The 18,881-nt window shown below is 35.9% G+C and overlaps 1 protein-coding gene across 1 annotated transcript in view; it reads left to right on the top strand.

Moving 5' to 3' along the window:
* The window catches only part of DTNBP1 (dystrobrevin binding protein 1), a 71,790-nt gene that overhangs the window by 8,122 nt on the left and 44,787 nt on the right, over positions 1-18,881 (top strand). The window contains exons 5-6 of the mRNA XM_080609916.1: positions 3,541-3,673; positions 10,994-11,126. Coding sequence (XP_080466042.1) covers positions 3,541-3,673; positions 10,994-11,126 — 266 coding nt within the window. The remainder of the gene's footprint in view (positions 1-3,540; positions 3,674-10,993; positions 11,127-18,881) is intronic.

The raw sequence follows: 18,881 nt of genomic DNA, 5'->3' as shown, positions 1-18,881 counted from the left end.
CTGATAAGTTGACACCAGAATTTGTCTAATGTCCTTTGTTCAAGTGGTTGCAATCACTACTTGCACTTAACCAAAAAAATAGTAATTATATCAGTTTACTGTGTTTCTGTGGGATATGTTAGGTTAGAGTATTGAGAAGTATGACTTTGTCAGAGTGTGAAAGACATATCCAGAAGTTCTGGTGGTCATTTTTTGCCCTCTTCTGTCGTTTTTCGAAAAATTTGAAGTTAGTTGAGACTGCTTAAGACAACTTAACATTGCCAATAAATGGCAGCGTAAACAATGAACAGTAATGTCAACAATGTAATGTAAACATTAAATAATGCGATGCAATGTAAGCAATTGCAGAAAGTGATGTTGCATGTTGCTGCTGTAGCTCTTTAAAGCAGTCTGGACTGGGAAAGTACAGACTATATTTGGGCCTGGGGCATGTTGGTGCTTTTTATCAGGGTAGGGCTGTTGCATTGGCACCGTTTGCTGCCCTCTCCTAATGGACAGGAAAACTGCAAGATTTGATCATATGGCTGAAAAGATTCAGGAAGTGTCTGTGCTTTCCCCTGATTTTGTCCAGTCTTCCTGCCTTGGAAGTAAAGCAACAGGTTGTGTGGGTTTTTTTCTGGAGTGAAGGGAAAGAAAACTTCCAGTAAGTGCTGACAATGCACTGGTCTGCACCAGACTTTCCATTTCAAGGCCTGTTTAAGGGGCAGATAGTGTAAGCTGGGTGGCCATGACACAGGGCAGGACTGAGCCATGGGGTTCTCTGTCCTGGCTGAAATTTTCACTTTGGCTGGCTACATCATATGGTTTCCTTAGGAGTCTTCTCTGTGTCTTTCTACCACATATGAAACCCCCACTGCTTAACCTGTTTAGAAGAGGTGTATTTAAGTGTAAGAAAGATAGTATCTTATGTTCCTTCTCTTTTCTAATAGTATGGCTCACCTTTTCCATGTGATCAAGTGAAAGCTTTCAGTTATTAGAGATTAAGTTCTTTCATAGAATCATAGAATCGTTAGGATTGGAAAGGACCTTAAGATCATCTAGTTCCAACCCCCCTGCCATGGGCGGGGACACCTCACACTAAACCATGCCACCCAAGGCTCTGTTCAGCCTGGCCTTGAACACCTCCAGGGATGGAGCATTCACAACCTCCCTGGGCAACCCATTCCAGTGCCTCACCACCCTAACAGTAAAGAACTTCTTCCTTATATCCAATCTAAACTTCCCCTGTTTAAGTTTTAACCCGTTACCCCTTGTCCTGTCACTACAGTCCCAGCATTCTTGTAGGCCCCCTTCAGATACTGGAAGGCTGCTATGAGGTCTTCACGCAGCCTTCTCTTCTCCAGGCTGAACAGCCCCAACTTCCTCAGCCTGTCTTCATACGGGAGGTGCTCCAGTCCCCTGATCATCCTCGTGGCCCTCCTCTGGACTTGTTCCAACAGTTCCATGTCCTTTTTATGTTGAGGACACCAGAACTGCACACAATACTCCAAGTGAGGTCTCACGAGAGCAGAGTAGAGGGGCAGGATCACCTCCTTCGACCTGCTGGTCACGCTCCTTTTGATGCAGCCCAGGATACGGTTGGCTTTCTGGGCTGCGAGCGCACACTGAAGCTGGCTCATGTTCCTTTTCTCATCGACCAACACCCCCAAGTCCTTCTCTGCAGGGCTGCTCTGAATCTCTTCTCTGCCCAGCTTTTTTTCTTCCAGCTTTGTGTGTTTTACTGCTTATGATAGGTTTTTGGTTTGTTTTTTTGTGGTTTTTTTTTATTTTTTTTTAACATGTCTTAAATGAGTTGCATACAATTCTGTAATACTTGCACTAGTTTGCTTTTAAAATTGTAGTTCTGAAAATAATTTGAGGTTTTGTATATATAAAACCAGTGTAACCTTCATCTCAAATATTACAGCTTCCTGGGAAAATTAGAACAAAAAAAGTACCAAAGGACTTTGAAATTTTCCATGAAATTCAGATATTTCCTTTTGGGAGAATACAAAATGTGTATTGCTTGTGTTTGTTTCTTTTTTTTTTTTTTTAAATAAAAGTAGAAAATACAGGCTTCATTAAAATAAGAATTGTGTAAGCTCACAAGATTGACGGTACTGTATCTAAAGGTCCTAAAGGACCTAAAGATTCGCTTGTCCAGTGCCCTGTTTCTAGTATTAGCCAGTAGCATATAAACTACTCATGCTGTCTTATTTACAAATGTTGAATAGAGAAAGGAAAGTGAAAATTTCTAGCTTTAATTGCTGACTACAGCCTTACTATATTAAATTATAGATGTTAACTACAAGTTATATCTACAAAATTGTCCTAAAAGTACTGCTTTTAAATGATTGTAATTTTAGCTGCATTCAGTTATATGTGGGCTGAAATGTTTTTCTGGTGTTTGCCCCCGTCTCATGGTGGGTTTTGGGGTTTTGTTTGCTTTACTATTCAACTGACATAAATCCCATATCTCATTTTCAAAAATACACTTGTTTTTATTTAGATAAGGATGTTGATCTTCTGAGGTGTTTCATTACTCACTAGGCTTTGGAATAAGTTTTCAAACCTTATCTGGTAAACCAGGATGGCTTTTTGACAGTGATAAGTAGCTGGAGGAATTTAGAAGTGGGAGAAGTTGTGTTAATGCTAACAGAATCTGTCTGATGTGAATAGAATTCTAAATATTTGAGAACTTTGCCCATTCCTCAATTTCTTCAGTTTTAGCAATTAAATTCTACAAAACCCAGGGAGTTTGGAATGCAGATATAGCCGCAGGCTGCAGTTGTGTGCAAGAGGAAGAATGGGTAATGGAACTAAGAGCAGAGAAACTATAACGGAATCATTTCACGTATCATATATAAGGGGAACATTTGTGAAATAAGATCTCTTGATCTTGCTGTTTTTCATAGAATCTGATACCTATTGAATTTTTTTAAGCAGTGTCTCCTCTTCTCATTATACTACTGTATATTAAAACTTAGGAAGACTCAAACAGCAAAAATTGAACTAATATAGAAGTGTGTTCATAAAGATTTGCAACTGCAGCAGTTAAGTTTATCACGAGCAAAAGAGCAGGACTGTTATAAAGGCAACTTTTTATGTTGCTATTTTTATTTCATTTTCTAGAGTATTTGGAATGTACAGAGTTTTCAGTTTTGTTGTTAATATTAAATTAGTATGATTAGCAATGTTAAACTAAATTAATTGATCTAAATAAACCTTACATTGCAGCACTGCAATGTTGTGTACCAGTGCAACACTGCTGTCAAAATTCCAGATGCATGTTACTGTTAATAAAATCCAGTGTTTCCTGTATTGTATAATGCGAAATGACTTCTAATCTTGTTTTGATCAATACATTTTGATATAAATATTTCATACTACAGGGTCTTTCGTTAACATGTTATATTTACTTGAGAAGAACACAAGTGGCAGTGCTACAGGGTTGCCATGCTGACCTTATGCTTGCGGATGCTTTAGTTCTAAAAATTAGTCAAGATGCGCATAAATAGGTACATAAAATTGCAAGTAAAGTAAAGAACCTGTTTGTTTCAGCTGGTGGATAGTGAAGTTGTGATGCTTTCTGCACACTGGGAGAAGAAAAGAAACAGTCTGGTGGAACTACAGGATCAGCTCCAACAAATACCTGGGTTTTTAGCAGATCTGGAATGCCTCACAGCGAGCCTAGGTAAGATTTCATAGACATAACAAGCATTCAAGTCAGTACAGAGGATTAGAGTGAAGTTCAGCTGTTGTTCATTTGTTGGGGAGGGAGGGAGGAAATTTAGCTGGCTTTGGACACTTTGAAGGCAGAAACTTTTTGTTGAAGAGTACTTGCTTCCAAAGCTAGCTTCCATAGTTTAAGTCAGTGTACCGGGTTATGCTTTTCTGAAGTGATACCCAGCTTTTTCATTTGTGAAACTAGCAATGCTACATATTAAGGTTAACAGATATCTGATGTTTGTTAGATGGATTCTAATTTTTATAACTTTACCAAATGTTAATCCATTGATTTAATTGAAAACATGTAAAGATGAATAGATTGATGCTTTAGTGGATGACTAATGGAAACTTCACATAACAAACAGTTGATCCACTGTTGAAAATGAAATTAGGAAAAAATGTTTTGGCCTCTTAGTCTCTGAAAAGCTCTAGTGTTACTGAGCCTTGAAATGGGGATGCTCTGTTTGCAAATAGCTAGCCTTTCTGTCAACAGTGGGCCTCTTGATGCCTCCATAGAAAAGGGAAAAAAATCAAATTCAAGTTGCATCAAATTCAAGTTTTGAAAAACCGTTTGTGCATGGATTTCAGTAACTAAGTTCCCCGAGGACTCTGCCTGCACTATTCTTACACCAGCTGGGAAGTATGCAGAAATTCTTCCCTGTAATTGCAGCTCTTGTTTTCGTGGGGCGGGCTAGATTTGTGTGCCTGCATTTGATGTGAAGAAAAGGAGAGTTCTTTTCTGTGTTCAAAGGTTAATTTCTCATTCTTCTATGGTCAGTGGATATGCACAAATTGGCTTTGTTCTTTGGTAGGCTGCTAATAATGTTGCTGTTTCTTTCTGAACCGAGGAGTGTATTTCATTTTTTATTACAATTTTCTTATACCACCTTATTTAGTAAGGCTTTGTTATGTGGTAACCATTTAATGTTGGCTTTTTGAAAAGCACAATTATTTTCTAAGGAAATATCAATTCAAATAATGATTTATTTAAATACTGATTTTAATATCATCATGCACAAAGTGATGCAGGCCACTGGTAGACCAAAGATAAACAATATAATAAAAAATTATTGGAATTGTCTTTAGAATTCATAAATGCAAATGCCATGTGTAAATTCTGATGAATTGGGGTTACCTTCCCATTTCTAATGATACAGCTTTATGAACCAGAATTAATATCACCCTGACTGTAGAAGGCTGGGTGTCTCCAGAATATTTTTGGTACTGTGCAAGCAGGTTTAAAACCGTTCTGCTCAGGGAAGCTAATGAATTTTTAAGTCTACTGCTACGGTTGTGAAATTTGAACCATCTTTACCTTACATGTCAGATTTCAAGTAATTTACCTAGAGGTTTTTATTAGTTCCTGCCAACTACTGTGAATTTTTTGGAATTGATTTTTTTCTGGTAAGTATAGTCTTATTTGAATAGAAAGATGTAATTTATACCAAAGTCAACATCTACACTTCTGGAAGTGATGTACCAGAAATTTGCTGTGGTATTCTACTCCCTGTTTATAGTTTTTATAACCCCAAACTATCTGCCTTGTATGTGTAAACTGAATTCTCTTTACCAAGAGACGACTATTTCTGTGGCTGTGAATTTTAAATACGAGTGAAACATTGTGTAAAAAAACAAAACAAAACAACAACCCAAAAACCATACCACAGCACGTCATGCCCAATATATAAACTGGGAGGAGTTACCCAGAAGGCCAGATTGCTGATCAGGTCTGGCTGAGTATCGGTTGGTGGGTGGTGAGTGGTTGTATTCTCTCGCCTTGCTATTTCCCTTGTTATTATTATTATTGGTGGTAGTAGTAGTGGGTTTGTGTTATATCTTAGTTACTGGACTGTTCTTATCTCAGCCCGTGGGAGTTACATTCTTTAGGTTCTCCTACCCATCCCTCCGGGAGTGGGGGCAGGAAGGAAGGGGAGAGTGAGCTTTCAGCTGCGTGGTTCTGAGTTGCTGGCTGGGCTTAAACCACAACAGTTGAACTCAGGACACCAATAAACAAACAACCAAAAACATGTCAATATAGAATTATAAACTCCTGTGTCCTGGGTTGTGTATCTAAGATGTCATTTGACTCATTTTCAACATTTCAGAAAAGTAATAGGTCTGTGTTATGACATGATATGCTTCTATTAAAACTACTTATGCTTTTATTTTGAAAATAGATATGGGAACGCTGGCTGGTTTTGATTAAAGAAATCTCAGATGATGAAAACTAGCCTTTTTAATGACCTTCTTAAATTTGGTATGAGTCATGTATAGATTCTTCAGCTTTTGCTGTGTATTACAACACACATTATCATTAGCACTTTTATAAAGTCCTAGGTGCTCAGATTATCAGTCATTCCTCACTTCAAGTGAAAAGTCTGTGTCTTGATTTGATAAATTTGTTGTATTATGCAATGTATTGTAGCTGCTGTGGAAAACTTTGAAGAAAAAAGTACTCTCATATAAAAGTGAAAAGAAGAGTTACTGACCTTTCAAAGTCCAGACTTTGAATTGTCACTTAAGCCAGTTTTTATCTGTAGGGTATTCAAAAATATTTGAACTGATGAGACTAGGAAGAAAATAAGGCTGCATATATATTCACAGATATAAAGACTATTGGCTCCTAGTCCTTAATAAACATTTTTTTCCGAAGTATGGGTTAGACTGGTGTGAAAATCCATTGGGAAAACAGAAACTTTTTGCACTGCTTAGGGGAGGTATCCTAGTTTGTTAGATCTCGAGCAGAAGGTCATGCTCACTTTTCAGATTGTGTATCAAGTATGAAAGTTGCTATTTTCTAGCTTTGCAAAATTCAGTCCAATTAGTTCAGAATTTGCATTGAAAAACATATGGCCATGTTCCTTTTGTTTAAGAAGTGGGATTAAGAGTTCTTAATGGCTTCTTCAGATGTTAAGGAGAATGTACTAAACCTTGTGAAATGTAAGGTCACGGTATCTTTTTCAAGAAACACAAGATTTTGATTTTTGTAACATTTGAACTACTTTTAAGAACTTAATGCCTATATTTTGAATACTTGTTTTGCAGCAGGAACTTGTGTTTTAATGAAATATACTTATTTGTAATTTATTATAAATACTGAAGATTTTTCCAGTTTGAATAATGCAGTATATTTCCAGGAACATCTTCTATAGATTATAAAATTTAATTTTGGTTCATCTGTTTGTAGACAACCTCTAAAGCAGTAATTTTAGGTGGAAAACGTGCAATGAGTAATAGCCCGTAGACTTGTCTCTTTGGGGGAGACAGGACTGTCTTTGGGAAGAGAAGTCGTTAGTTTACTATTATCTATTTAATTGTGGCTTACATCAGGATTTAGATACTAGCAGATACTGGTCAAGTAAAAGTGAATTTAAGACCAGGCAATATGTTAATCAAGCTTTTTCACAGACCTGGCATTTGAGCCTGGACTTCTGAATTGCATTTTGTTACTTAAATAACAGTTTCTGTTTTTTTAGCATCTAGCAGTTGATAGCTCTTGAAAACAAGAGCTGAAGAAATGTTTTGTGATGCAGAGCTCTAGAACACAACATTCCATTAGAAGGCTCTAGTTTTAGTGGTTTTTATTTTAAACTTATTTTTAAAGTTAGGAGAGCTGTAAAAACTTTGTTGTAAGTGACTAATGTTTTATGGTTGGGAAAATGTTTAATTAAATTTAATTAAATTTAATTAAAACAATTAAAAAAATCAGGGAAAATATTGGCGAGATCTATGTAAAACCATAGAATTTGAATAATACAGTGTAAAGATACCTGTGTTCAACAGGGAGCTTTTAATAGACTCCAGAGCAGAATGCTTCAATGGAGAGGGTTGTTCTATAAGGCAGACATATATATATATATATATATATATGTATAAAAGGCATTTAGTTTGGTGTTGTAAACTTGGAAATATCTGTATCTTGAATACAAAATAGGGCACTAGTGGGACTGTAGTTACATAAAGACTTTTTCAAGTGTTGCAACTGAATTGATCTCTTACCGTATATGTGTATATATATGTATGTGTCTTTCACTGCTCACTTTAAGCTTTTAGCAAGCTCTGACTTAGAGGCAGAGAGAATTTTTTGGTGTTATTGTTTCCGTCATTTGTTCTCTGCCTTTTTTGCCTTTTAGTCAGAAAATGAACTTTGGAAAAAATGTCTTTAATATATCTTGGTGGTTTCTTTTGTTTTAGTGGTTGTCCAGCGCAGGAAAGCTACATGTAAAGTTATTGTAGGAAAAATTGAAAACACTGTTGTTTTCTGATATACAGTGCTGATGTAGCTTTTCCAACAATTTTTGTACTACTGCAGGTAATGTAGGTTTCAGTTAAAAATGTTGTAAATTTAAATTAGCTAAACTTTAGAAAGTGTTTTCAGGTACAAAATTTGTTTTTGTAGTTGTTGAGTTCTAGATAAGTAATACCTGAGTAGTTTGTAAACTGAGAAAAACAGTGTACAGTGATAGAAGATAATTCCATCTAATGTCATCTGATCAAATAACATACTTAAAAAATATAAACCTTGTGAAATTGGTGTCATATCTGTGATAGTGTAAGAAATACAGGACAAATTAGTGTTATTCGAATTATGTTACCTAAAGAACAAGGGTGGTTTTTTTCAGCTATCTAACAAAAAATATTTCTTTCAAGTGTGGCATATTACTGCTATGAATATTCTTAATATAAATGTACATTGGTTTGGTTGGGTTTTGGGTTTTTTTTTTTTTTCAGCCTCTTTAAAAAAATTAAAAAGAGGTGATGTTTTTCTCTTTCATAGCAGTGCTGTTTCAGCATGAAATGGTGATTGTTGCCTGATCACTTGGTTGTGGGATTTCTTGTTGAGCTGGAAAACAAGTAGTACCCTTGCAGATATTCTTGAGAACATTTCTGGGGCAGATTGATTGTAGGTGCTGCTGTGAACTATAAACTGGAAATTAATTTCTAGATTTCTTATTTTTGCTAAATACCTTATAAAAAGTATGAGCTTATTTATCTGTGAATATAGGTAAGAGTTGATGAAAGAACTGCGGCTAAAGTTTCAAACTGATTATATGTGTAGCTTTGTTTGGAACTTTCTTTCAATGCACCGTGAGTACCTTCTCATTTGGGTAGGAGAGACATTAATTCACAACTGCAGCTGGTGCAGTTACTATGGAGCTTATTTAAACTTTTTTTTGTGAAAAGCGACGAAGTTTTCTTTCACTTCAGAAAAAAAAAGATTCTGAAACCTGTGTTGCAGTAAAGCAGGCCTGTTGTCTTCTGGAGAGATCTGAAGTGTTCATTCCTGTTCTTCAGGAGCACAGTGTTTTCTGCTGTTCCCACTAGAGGCTGCTCAAATGCTGGTGCTAGGAGCGAGTTGCCCTCTAGAATTCATTTCATCCTCTTCATTTTCATGTTCTTTGTTGTTGTCTTTTAATATTATTTCAATAGGAAGTACCGCAAAGCAGGTGATGGGGTTTTTAAGTGGAAAAATCAGTGATTCATAGGTATAGAATCATAAAATACCTTAGTATAGTATCTTGAGCCCTGCTGTGTTTGTGAATTTTGCGAATTAATAAGTGAGCAATCATTCTGAAAAGCAAGTTAGCATAATACAGACATTTGGATTTTCATGCACTCGGAAAAGTAAGTTTTTTAAGCAAAAAGGGACCACCAGTCATAATTGTAGTCATATTGCCCTTTGAGTACATCTGGATTTTGTGAAAGTTGAGTATGTGGCAAATTCATGTTCCACATCATTATCTGTAGAACTGAAGACAACTCTTTCTTTTCCTCAAACTTATTTCCACATTAAATTGCAAATTCTGTTTTTTCTACTGCTGTGAAGCACTACCTTACTTGTTAGGGATTAAAAAAACCTCTTACTAGGTAGTTGGAGCTGAACATATAAATATGTATGCTAGGACTTTTGCTTTTCTAGGGGGATCACTGGGATAGCAATTTCTAATTGAGTAATGGCTAAGAAAATTGAATTTTTTTATACTCCAAGATAGGCTTCAAGGCGAATGGCCAATCCAGAATTGAAGATTTGACTGATGCCTTCAGCTTGCTCCTTCCTTCTTTTGACAGTCCAAAACAGCTTAACTGTAACTTTTTTCCACCTTGAACTTAATAGTTATTGTCTTGCTTTGTGAAGATTGCAAAGATGAAACAGCCATTTGAGAAAACTCAGTTACTTTATAGCTTTTCTGCTGTTACATTCCATCATCTATGTAGTTCTTTGCACCAACAATCGAGTACACCCGTAACAGATTGGTGTATCTATTGGTGTCTCTGAGCTGCAAACTCCTTTCTATTCTTTGGTTGCTATTTTGTTTGTAAAAATGTGATTTATCCTTCCCTCTGGTATAGGAAAAGTCCTGGCAAAAGGGTGAATAATAGTTCTGTACTCAGACAGCCCCTTCCCAGAGTGACTAGCCTTTTAGAGTTTGGGTGAATAGTTTTTCCACTTCGAGATCCTGAGGAGGGACACAGAGTTCAACATTAATCACCTGCAGGGAGACTGATCCTTTGATACAAGATTCACATGGGATAATTCGGGTCAGAAGGGACCTCAGGAGTTCTTTGTCCAAGTTTCTACTCAAAACAGGGTGAGCTGTGAGTTAAGATCAGATTTCTCAGGGCTTTTCACAGGCATGGTCTCTTTTAAATTGAGATGCTGAACAATTACAGTTGAAGAGGACATTAAGCGGTTTTGCATGTTTTTAAGTGCCTAAGTATGTAAAATAAGTAAATCCAGAAATCTGCCTGTGAGTAAAAGGTTTGTCTTCAGAGTAAACTTTCAAAGTCTGTATTCTTTTATATTATTAGGGGGTCATGTAAAAGTTAAATTTCTCCCAGTATGCTTGACTTTTGCTTCATTAGAATAATTTAAGATTAGTACTGGTTTGGTGAGCACAGCTTTATTCCTCAGAGTGGTACCAGGCATGGGGGGCTAAAAGGCCATGTGCCCAAGAAGCAAAATTAAATTGAGTTCTGGATGCTTCTTTTCCTGAAGTATAGACCACAAGCTTGTGAAACCAAGATGCTGCGTCAAATACAGTGATCTTACTACACCACTTACTACTATCTTATGACAAAAAGAATCTCAGATCTCCCTTAACATGGTTCTGCTGTCACTCTTTTACTATGCAGTATGGACTGAGATTTGTTTATCTTTCTGAGCCATTTGCATATATGTAATTATTACCATGTTAATTATGTTCCTGTATGAATTTCTGTTTCTGTTCAGGTGAGTTGTCCAGCTGTTGATACAATTTAATATTCATATAAATATTTCTTATAGCCCAGCTAGAAGCAAACTTTGAGGAAATGGAGAATCATCTAGTGTGTCTTGAGGACCTATGTGAACAGTGTGAGTTGGAAAGATACAAATGCATGCAGACATTACAGCTGGAAAACTACAAGAAAACAAAAAGGTAAATAAAACAATTGCTATAACTATAAATTATCATAAAATATAAGCATTTTGCAATTATTTTTCTGCATGTATAATATAATCCCTTTTAATCATTTAAAGAAACAGTAATGTTTGAGGGGAAGTTGCAAATTTGTTACAGATTCTTTCTATGTCAGTCTAACTCTTGGTGATGAGCAAAGAGTATGTGTATTTGGAAAATTATCAGTACATTGTTGTTAAGATGAAGTCATGCTTATTATTCACTACAAACAATTGGAGTAAGGGCTATTGTTAGTAAGCACTGATAAATTGTCGGGTTTTTTAATCCCTCGCTGTGTTTTTTGGATTTCTTTTTTTTTTTTTTTTTTTCATTTACCTGTAAAGTTAGGAACTGTATTTTCATGTCTTCTTTTCAGTTCCATCCTGTAAGTACCCTTCACTCTACATGAAAGGCAGTAATCTCCTGCCATTCTCTTACTTGCAAAAACAGGGCATTAGTACTTGAAATCAAAGTTCAACTTGTAGCAGTATGTGTGAAAAGTCAGAGCCTCCAACTCTTGAGCTTTGTATTTACCTAAAAGATAAAGTAGCAAGAGATAAATATTAAGAGTTTAAGTAAGTTAAACAGTTGACTTTCTTGGTTTTGTTACTGACAGTCCCAAAAAGATCCTTAGTGATAAGAAAATTGCTATTAAGTCCATTGTATAAATGAGGAGTTAAATTGAAACACTTTGCCTAAGACAGCCTCTGACAGCCTGTGTTAGAGTTGTGGGTAGATGTGAATGCTGGTAGACTTGGAGACAGCACTGACCTGGGGATAACCAGGTTATTTGATCTGTCCAACTAGGTGTCCTCCTGTTAGCAAGGGGAAGCACACTGGTCTCCTTGCTTTTTTTGATTGCTGAAGCAAGTTTGACATATGTGATATAGTCAGAAGAACTGGTTTGATTTATGGTCCTAATTAGAATGTAGTGATCAAGGACAGGTCTGCACCAGACAGCACTGGTTACATTTTGCATAGTTTGTCCATTTTCTTCTTTCTTGGCCTTTGTTTTGTTATCCTTGTAGCTCCTTTCTTCATTTTTATTATTATTGGTTTTTTGTGTGGTTTTGTTGTTTTTGTTTTTTTTTTTTTTTAAATCTCATTGTCCTCCCAAATAAACAGTCCTCTTCTAATGACCCTGTTGGTCATGGTTGGGTTTTGTACTTCTGATACCATTATCTAGGAAATCTTGGCCTTCTATGTTGTTACAGATTCAGTTACCAAAGTGCTTCTGGTGTTGCAAGTTGTGCCTCCAAGAAGGTCTCCAGTACCTTAGGGATCCCCCTTGAATTTTCTGTGAAGTTTGGCTATTTCTTACCCAGCACTCCTTTAATCATCTGTAAAAACCAACCATCCCTCATGGTGCTATCTGTAGCTTTTGTCAGCATATTACTATGTGATCTTTCACATCTAGCAAATTCTCATGTCATGTCCTTTAGTTTTTCATATGCTGTTCAGTTACCTTAACCTCAAGCCTGAGCCTTGGCAGTGGTCTTGTCATTTTCCCGCAGCCTGGATTTTTGTTTTTTTCAGGCTGGGGCAACATCATTTTCTCTCCCCAGCAAGAGTCAATAGTAGTCAGTATGACTCAATATTCACTTGTTAAGACCTATCTAATTAATTAAGTATATAATAATAATTTCAAAATTCTAAATATATGCTATTTAACCAAATAACACACAAATTTAAAGTGTGCATAAAGCAACACATGCGTACGCCCAAAAATACTCTTTCTGAAATTTTCTGAGGTTTGTTCTCTCTGCCATGCTCACTCCCTCTCCTCCTTCCCTACCTTCTGCTTTCTACATCAAACTAAAGTGTTAAACTGTTGCCTAGTCAGCTTTGCAGCTTCTAATCAGTTTTATAAATAGAAGGCTAAGCAAACTACTTAATGTAATTATAAGCTGATTACATTTGGTCAGATCTAGACAACACAGAAAAAATTGAGGTAATTTCTGGTTGATCGTTGCCACCAGTATGTATTTAGGTAAGAAATTAACTCCTGGCTCATTACTAGAAGGATATTTGGCAGTGTAGATACTTGGAGAGCCAAGAGCCAGTTAATGTGAGTGTTATTTATTATGTGTTTGAAACTCATATCCTGTCTTCTTCTCTTTAGTGTTTGGGGTTCTTGCTGTGATACCAGCTATTGAAAGAATCAAGTGAGGGTTCAAGAATTTATGCTCTTTCTTTAAGACAAGAATTATTTTCAGGGAGTGAATGGTTTTGTTGAACAAACCAAACCAAAGTATTTCCTGTGTTTTAACTATATAGGGATGAAAATTGAGAGGAACACAAACTCTAGAAACTGGTTATTTTAAGTGTGTAACAAAAAGTATCTATTTATTTAAAAAAAAAAAGTTTTTATTATAAAGTCACTGTATAGCTTAGGCTAGAAGCTCATGTATTTGAAGTCTTTTTGGAAGTCTTCCTATATGAAAGATTTAGAAGAAAGTGCGTTGGGTCAGCTTTAAACCTTTGAAATGCAGCTTATGGTAACTATGGGAACTGGTTTTCAGAAATAGGTCTCCTTGTTAAATAGAACAATTTTATTTCAGTTCAAACAGATGAATTTTCTCCCTTTTGTCACTGTGTTATGTTTGTCATTCATCAATCCAAGGTGTTTTCCACAATATATTTTAAAGCCTGATGTTTAGGCAGATCGATTCCCCTTCCCCCCCCCCCCCCCCCCCCGTGTGCTTATATCTGAATTTTTAATATTCTCTTTTTTTGTTTTAAATCAATTGATCGGGGTAGCAGTATTGATATATGAAGTCTAGATTCCACCCTTGCTTTCTTCAGTCTTGCTGCAATTGTTTGTATGTATGTTTCTAATATTAAACCATGTTGTTTTGTTTCCTGTCCTTTTGTCAATCAAGCACAATTCTTCTTTCCCTCCCTTTGGATGTACTGTATCTGATTGATTGGAAAAAAAAAAAACCAACAATCTCCTTGTATCCCTCCAGTCTTCTGTGACAGTTCTTGCATTCCCAAGTGAGTTTCCTTTAGGACCCCCTGTCAGAAGCTCACTTTTGTGCCAGTTTTTACGTGCTCCAAATTGCAGGCTTATGGCATAAAGTAAAATGTTTCTGTCTTGAAGCTGTATTTCCTATGAAGCCATACCATTTGTATCCATTCAGATGGATCACCGTCCTTTGAAAAATAGAGACTCCTGATTGTTTTATCAGTTAAATGTTGCTGCCCAACTGCAACATTTTGAAGGAATACATCGGAGATAGCAAAGAGTCCTTGTCACTGGAAATGAGTGAATACATTTTACTGTGTATCATTTGACTTTAAACATGCCTGTCTGAATTTTTCAGGGTTTTAGGATGTCTTGTTTGAGAATCCTTTTCTGTTTTTCAATACTTGTCTTCCTTGAGGACAGACATAGAAGGAAAATAAATGAAGAAATCTAAAATCCTGATGCTAGGGTATACTTTCACAGATGAATGTTTACTAATATTGGAAATCTTAGTGGGACTAAGTTTTTTTTCCTTTCTGTTGAGTTTTAAAGCAATCTTTACCTGAAGAAGAAATACATTCTTAAAATGAATGTTCATTCCCGATTTTTGTATTTTATAGGTTTACTTGTTGTCAAATAATGCGTAACTCCATGCTTTGGTAATTAGTGCAGTAGATGAAGAGTTTGACAGATTGTTATAATTCTTGTTAGAGGCATTGTCATGCCATGATGGTGGTTTTATGCTTCTGGAGGAGGAGAATGTTTGATTTTCACTTTATTTGTTTTTCACTTTCTCATTCTTAAGGGTGTAATTTATAGCAAGTGTAATGTGGAAATTAGAGATGTGTATATGAGAAGATGTCTTAATCAGTTGCCACTGTTAAGTTTATTTCTTCTGTATGGTCTTCTGTTGGTTTTACCTCTCCTTCTAATTTATTTAGGAACATAAGGGACAGTAAGGATTGTTGTAGTTAAATACAATGGCTTATGTTAGGCCTGACAAACATAAACACTCAAAAAAAAACCATGAAAAACTTCTTTAGACAATTCAGACTGGTCTGGGCTTTTTAAAAGTTCGTTTTAGTGGCCAATTAATGGTTGTTTATGCATTAACATAGAAAACATGCATACAAAAATATTTTGTATTATAATTTTTTTGCTATGTTTTGCTTTCAAATACTATCTATATCTCGTATAGTATCACTGTAAAAGCTGCTGTTTATTTGGTGAACTTGTTTAACCTAAACTAATTATTTTTGTTACCAAGATCAAAGAGAAATGATGGAATGGATAATACACTGCCATGCAAAATTGTGTTGCCCAAGAGAAGACTTCTATGTCAGGGGATGCTGTTTAGATCCCATAGTGTTCCCTAAGTCATAAGCTAGGATAACTTTGTTGTGTACATCCTCTTCAGTGATGACTCCATCCCATCTGGCAATGAGAAGTTTAAATTGTGCCTTCATAACCCTTTTAAGCTGTACATGTAATTTGTCAAATTAACTTTTTATACATAAAAAAATACCATTGTTGCAAATATTTCAAGCAAGTATATTTTTTCCTTCCAACATTAGAGGTACCGTGAATTATTTCTGAGACTAGCTACATGTTTTGTAGTTCTCATAAACATTTTCATCAAAGTAAGGTTTTCATGCCATACTTTTCCTGATCAGGCTTTTGTCAGCTGCTCAACCTCCATGTACCTGGGTACACAAATAATGATTTTGCGAGAGTGGAGGCAGGACTTCTCTTATCTTCAGGACAGCTTTCATGTTGGAAATGCAATGGATAACTGGCTTTGAGTTTTCATTAGGCATTAGTTGTAAGGCTGTAAGTTTCTGTGCTCAAAGCAGAGTTCACGTTGCAGAAATCTTTCGCAGCCTGGAGTTCATGAGTTCTCATACAGCACAATCTGTAGTAAGTGTTTTTGTGGTGGTAACTGGCTGAAATTAATTTGATGGCCATCAGTTACTGCATTTATTTGGTCAGACACATGGAATGAGAATTGCTATTGATGATGAAACACTGGCCTTGCACAAGCTTTGGTAAAGTTCCCTTGATAGTTGTGCTTCTTTTTGTGTAGTTTTAGGGCTCTGAACTCCTTTCTTTACAAGAACAGTAGCAGTACAGTGTTTTGCATGCATCAAACCCAGAGGAGCGTGCTACTTCATATTGGTGAATTTTGCTTTTGTCAGTGCTCCAAGTATTTGGAAATATTGAGCAAGACTGAATACATAGCAGACAAAAAGATTGTAGGGGCTTGGGCAGTTTTTTATGTTATTTGCAGAGTGTGAATGTGCAGTATAATTTCTGTCACTTCAAAGTTGATTTAGTTTTGTGCTTCTTTTGTGGTGGTCTTTGCTTGATGCAGACAGATAGTGACATTGTTCTAAAGAGATTTGTTGTATGCTTTCTCCTTAGAGTTTTGTTTTCTTTTGAAATATAGAAGTTGGATTTTTTTGTTGGCTTTTGTGACCTGTGATGACTGAATGTTTGTGTTGGGTCCTCTGCATCCTAAAGCACCTTATACTAATAGTTTCTAGAAAATGTTAAACATTATGTCAGTCCTGCATAACTTTTCCCTGCTTCTACGTAGTGCTGGTTACTGGGCAGAGTATGCAAGTCCTGTTGGTCTGTTAGTACCAGGTGTTCTTTGTCCAGACTTATACCAATAGGTGGTTTAGGACTGCCTTAATTATCATTTTGTACTCTCCCTCACCTCAGAACTGCATTATTTATTGAACTATTTCAGTCACTGTGGCTAGTGGCAGAACAGGACTTTGATGTTTGTCATTACCACACTAAAATGTATTCTCTGCTTTTGAGCAAGGTGCTGTGCTTCCCGATAAATTCATTATGAATTATTTTCTGAGATATTTAATAATTCCTTTTCACTTGCATTCAAAGCCAGTTTGTTTAAAAATTCATTCAAAACAATGGGTTAAATGCATTTATTGACAATACCTCTGTGAGGGGGATTTTACATTCCTGTGTCAAAGGATGTGTTGAGTATGCTTGAAGTGGTAGAAGTTGCAGCTTGTGTTTGCTACAATTGTATTCGTGTTGTGTGGAACCTTATTCAGCATTTTAGGTAAGGAGTGCATATGGGGTTATAGGGTTTTTTACTTCTTTGATTTTGTGGACTTGTGGCATAGTATATGTGTACTTAGCAAATAAAGTTTGGCCAGTTTTTGAATATTGTGATTTTTTTTTTTTCTTTTAATGCTTATGGGGAACTTGATGGCCAAGTTGAAAAAAGGTCTGGATTTTGTTTGTGTGGCTGCTTACCAAAACAGGTTTGCAGGAACACTTGTCTTTCTAGGAAAGACTGGTAGAGTTGATGGTGGAGGTAGCTTTTGATGGTGGAGTTATTTGCACCTTCTTTTGAATTTTTTCTTTGCAGTTTCTCAAATTTCTTTGTAGCTTGTAGGTTTTTTTGTAGCTTCTCTTAAATATCTTCTCTTAAATTTCTCCTCTCAAATTCCAGCTTTAAACTTGAATTCCTAAACTTGTATGATAAAAATAAACTGTGGATCTTTCAGTGATCCAATGACATTCCATACCAAGATAAACATTCAAAAAAATTTAAATTTAAAAACTGTCCCCTTTCTTTGGATGGCAACAGTATGAAAGCGTAAACATAAAAACTGGGTCTTGTGTAAAATCTTACATCCAAAGGCATAAGCTGTTAGAGGGAGCTCATAATTTATTCCACATTTCAGATTCCTATTTGGAATGGTTCCAATGCTAAATGAGTCCCTTAGCAAAGGACAAAACACTTAGTTGTTTTTAATTATTTCACTTCTGTCACTGTCTTCTGTTTCTAACACCATCTCCCTAACTTTTACTCTTCTTTTGAATGATGACACCTGAAAGGTAACCCCCAATGTTCTTTATCAAGATAAATATTTGGTTGTTGGGGTTTTTTTTAAACATCAAAAGATAAATGCTTTCACTGTACCCTGAAACTGCTGAGTATGTTAGGGTAGTATTTGGTTCTGCTTGAATTTATTAGCTTGATTACTGGTTACTGTTTGCAATTTCTGTTACACAGTTTTGATTTGATCTGTTCCATCTTCTGAAATGAAGTTGATGTAGAAGTTTTGCTGGAAGACATGGAAACAGTTCAGCTACTTTTGTAGCTGAATTTGAGTATGAAAGCAAAAAATCTCCATTGCAACATTATTTAAATTCCTTGGTTCTTTGTTCTTCTGTTTTACTAGAAAAAAATTCACATTTAATGGTGAATAACCCTGACCGGTCTTCAGTGTGTCTTTAGATAAATGGAAAACCTCACCTGCTGCTTAATTACAGCAGTACTTTAGTAATAGTTTTAGTTTTTACTGATTTTTCTTTACTTAAAGGCTTTTCATTACTTTGGTCTCAAAGCTTTTTTAAAGTAGCATTTGGCCTAAGTGATCTAAAAAAGGTGCTCAGTTAATCTGAGGGAAGGACATAATTTCTGTCACTGCCATAAGTGATAATCCTAAGTACACAAAAACTGACTTGAATTATTTCTGTGCACCATGCAAGTGACTTAAGTTTTGAGTTCTCAGGTTTTTTGCTTTTATTTCTGATAACATTCAGAGAAAAGTCCGTCTCATAGTTTTTTTAGCTTACTAAAGCTTAAATCAGACTATGGAAGGACATTTCTGTATGTGTGTATATAAATTTATATATATAGTTTTGAGAACTTAACTGTTCCAGGCATAACAGGTGAAATGCAGTATTTCTCAGCCTTTGTTTTGGATCTTGTTAGGTGACAG

The sequence above is a fragment of the Psittacula echo genome (genome assembly GCF_963264785.1).
Source record: "Psittacula echo genome assembly, chromosome: 2".
Lineage (NCBI taxonomy): Eukaryota > Metazoa > Chordata > Aves > Psittaciformes > Psittacidae > Psittacula > Psittacula echo.
Note: the sequence above shows the minus strand (reverse complement) of the source record. Positions and strands in the feature narration are given on the sequence as shown.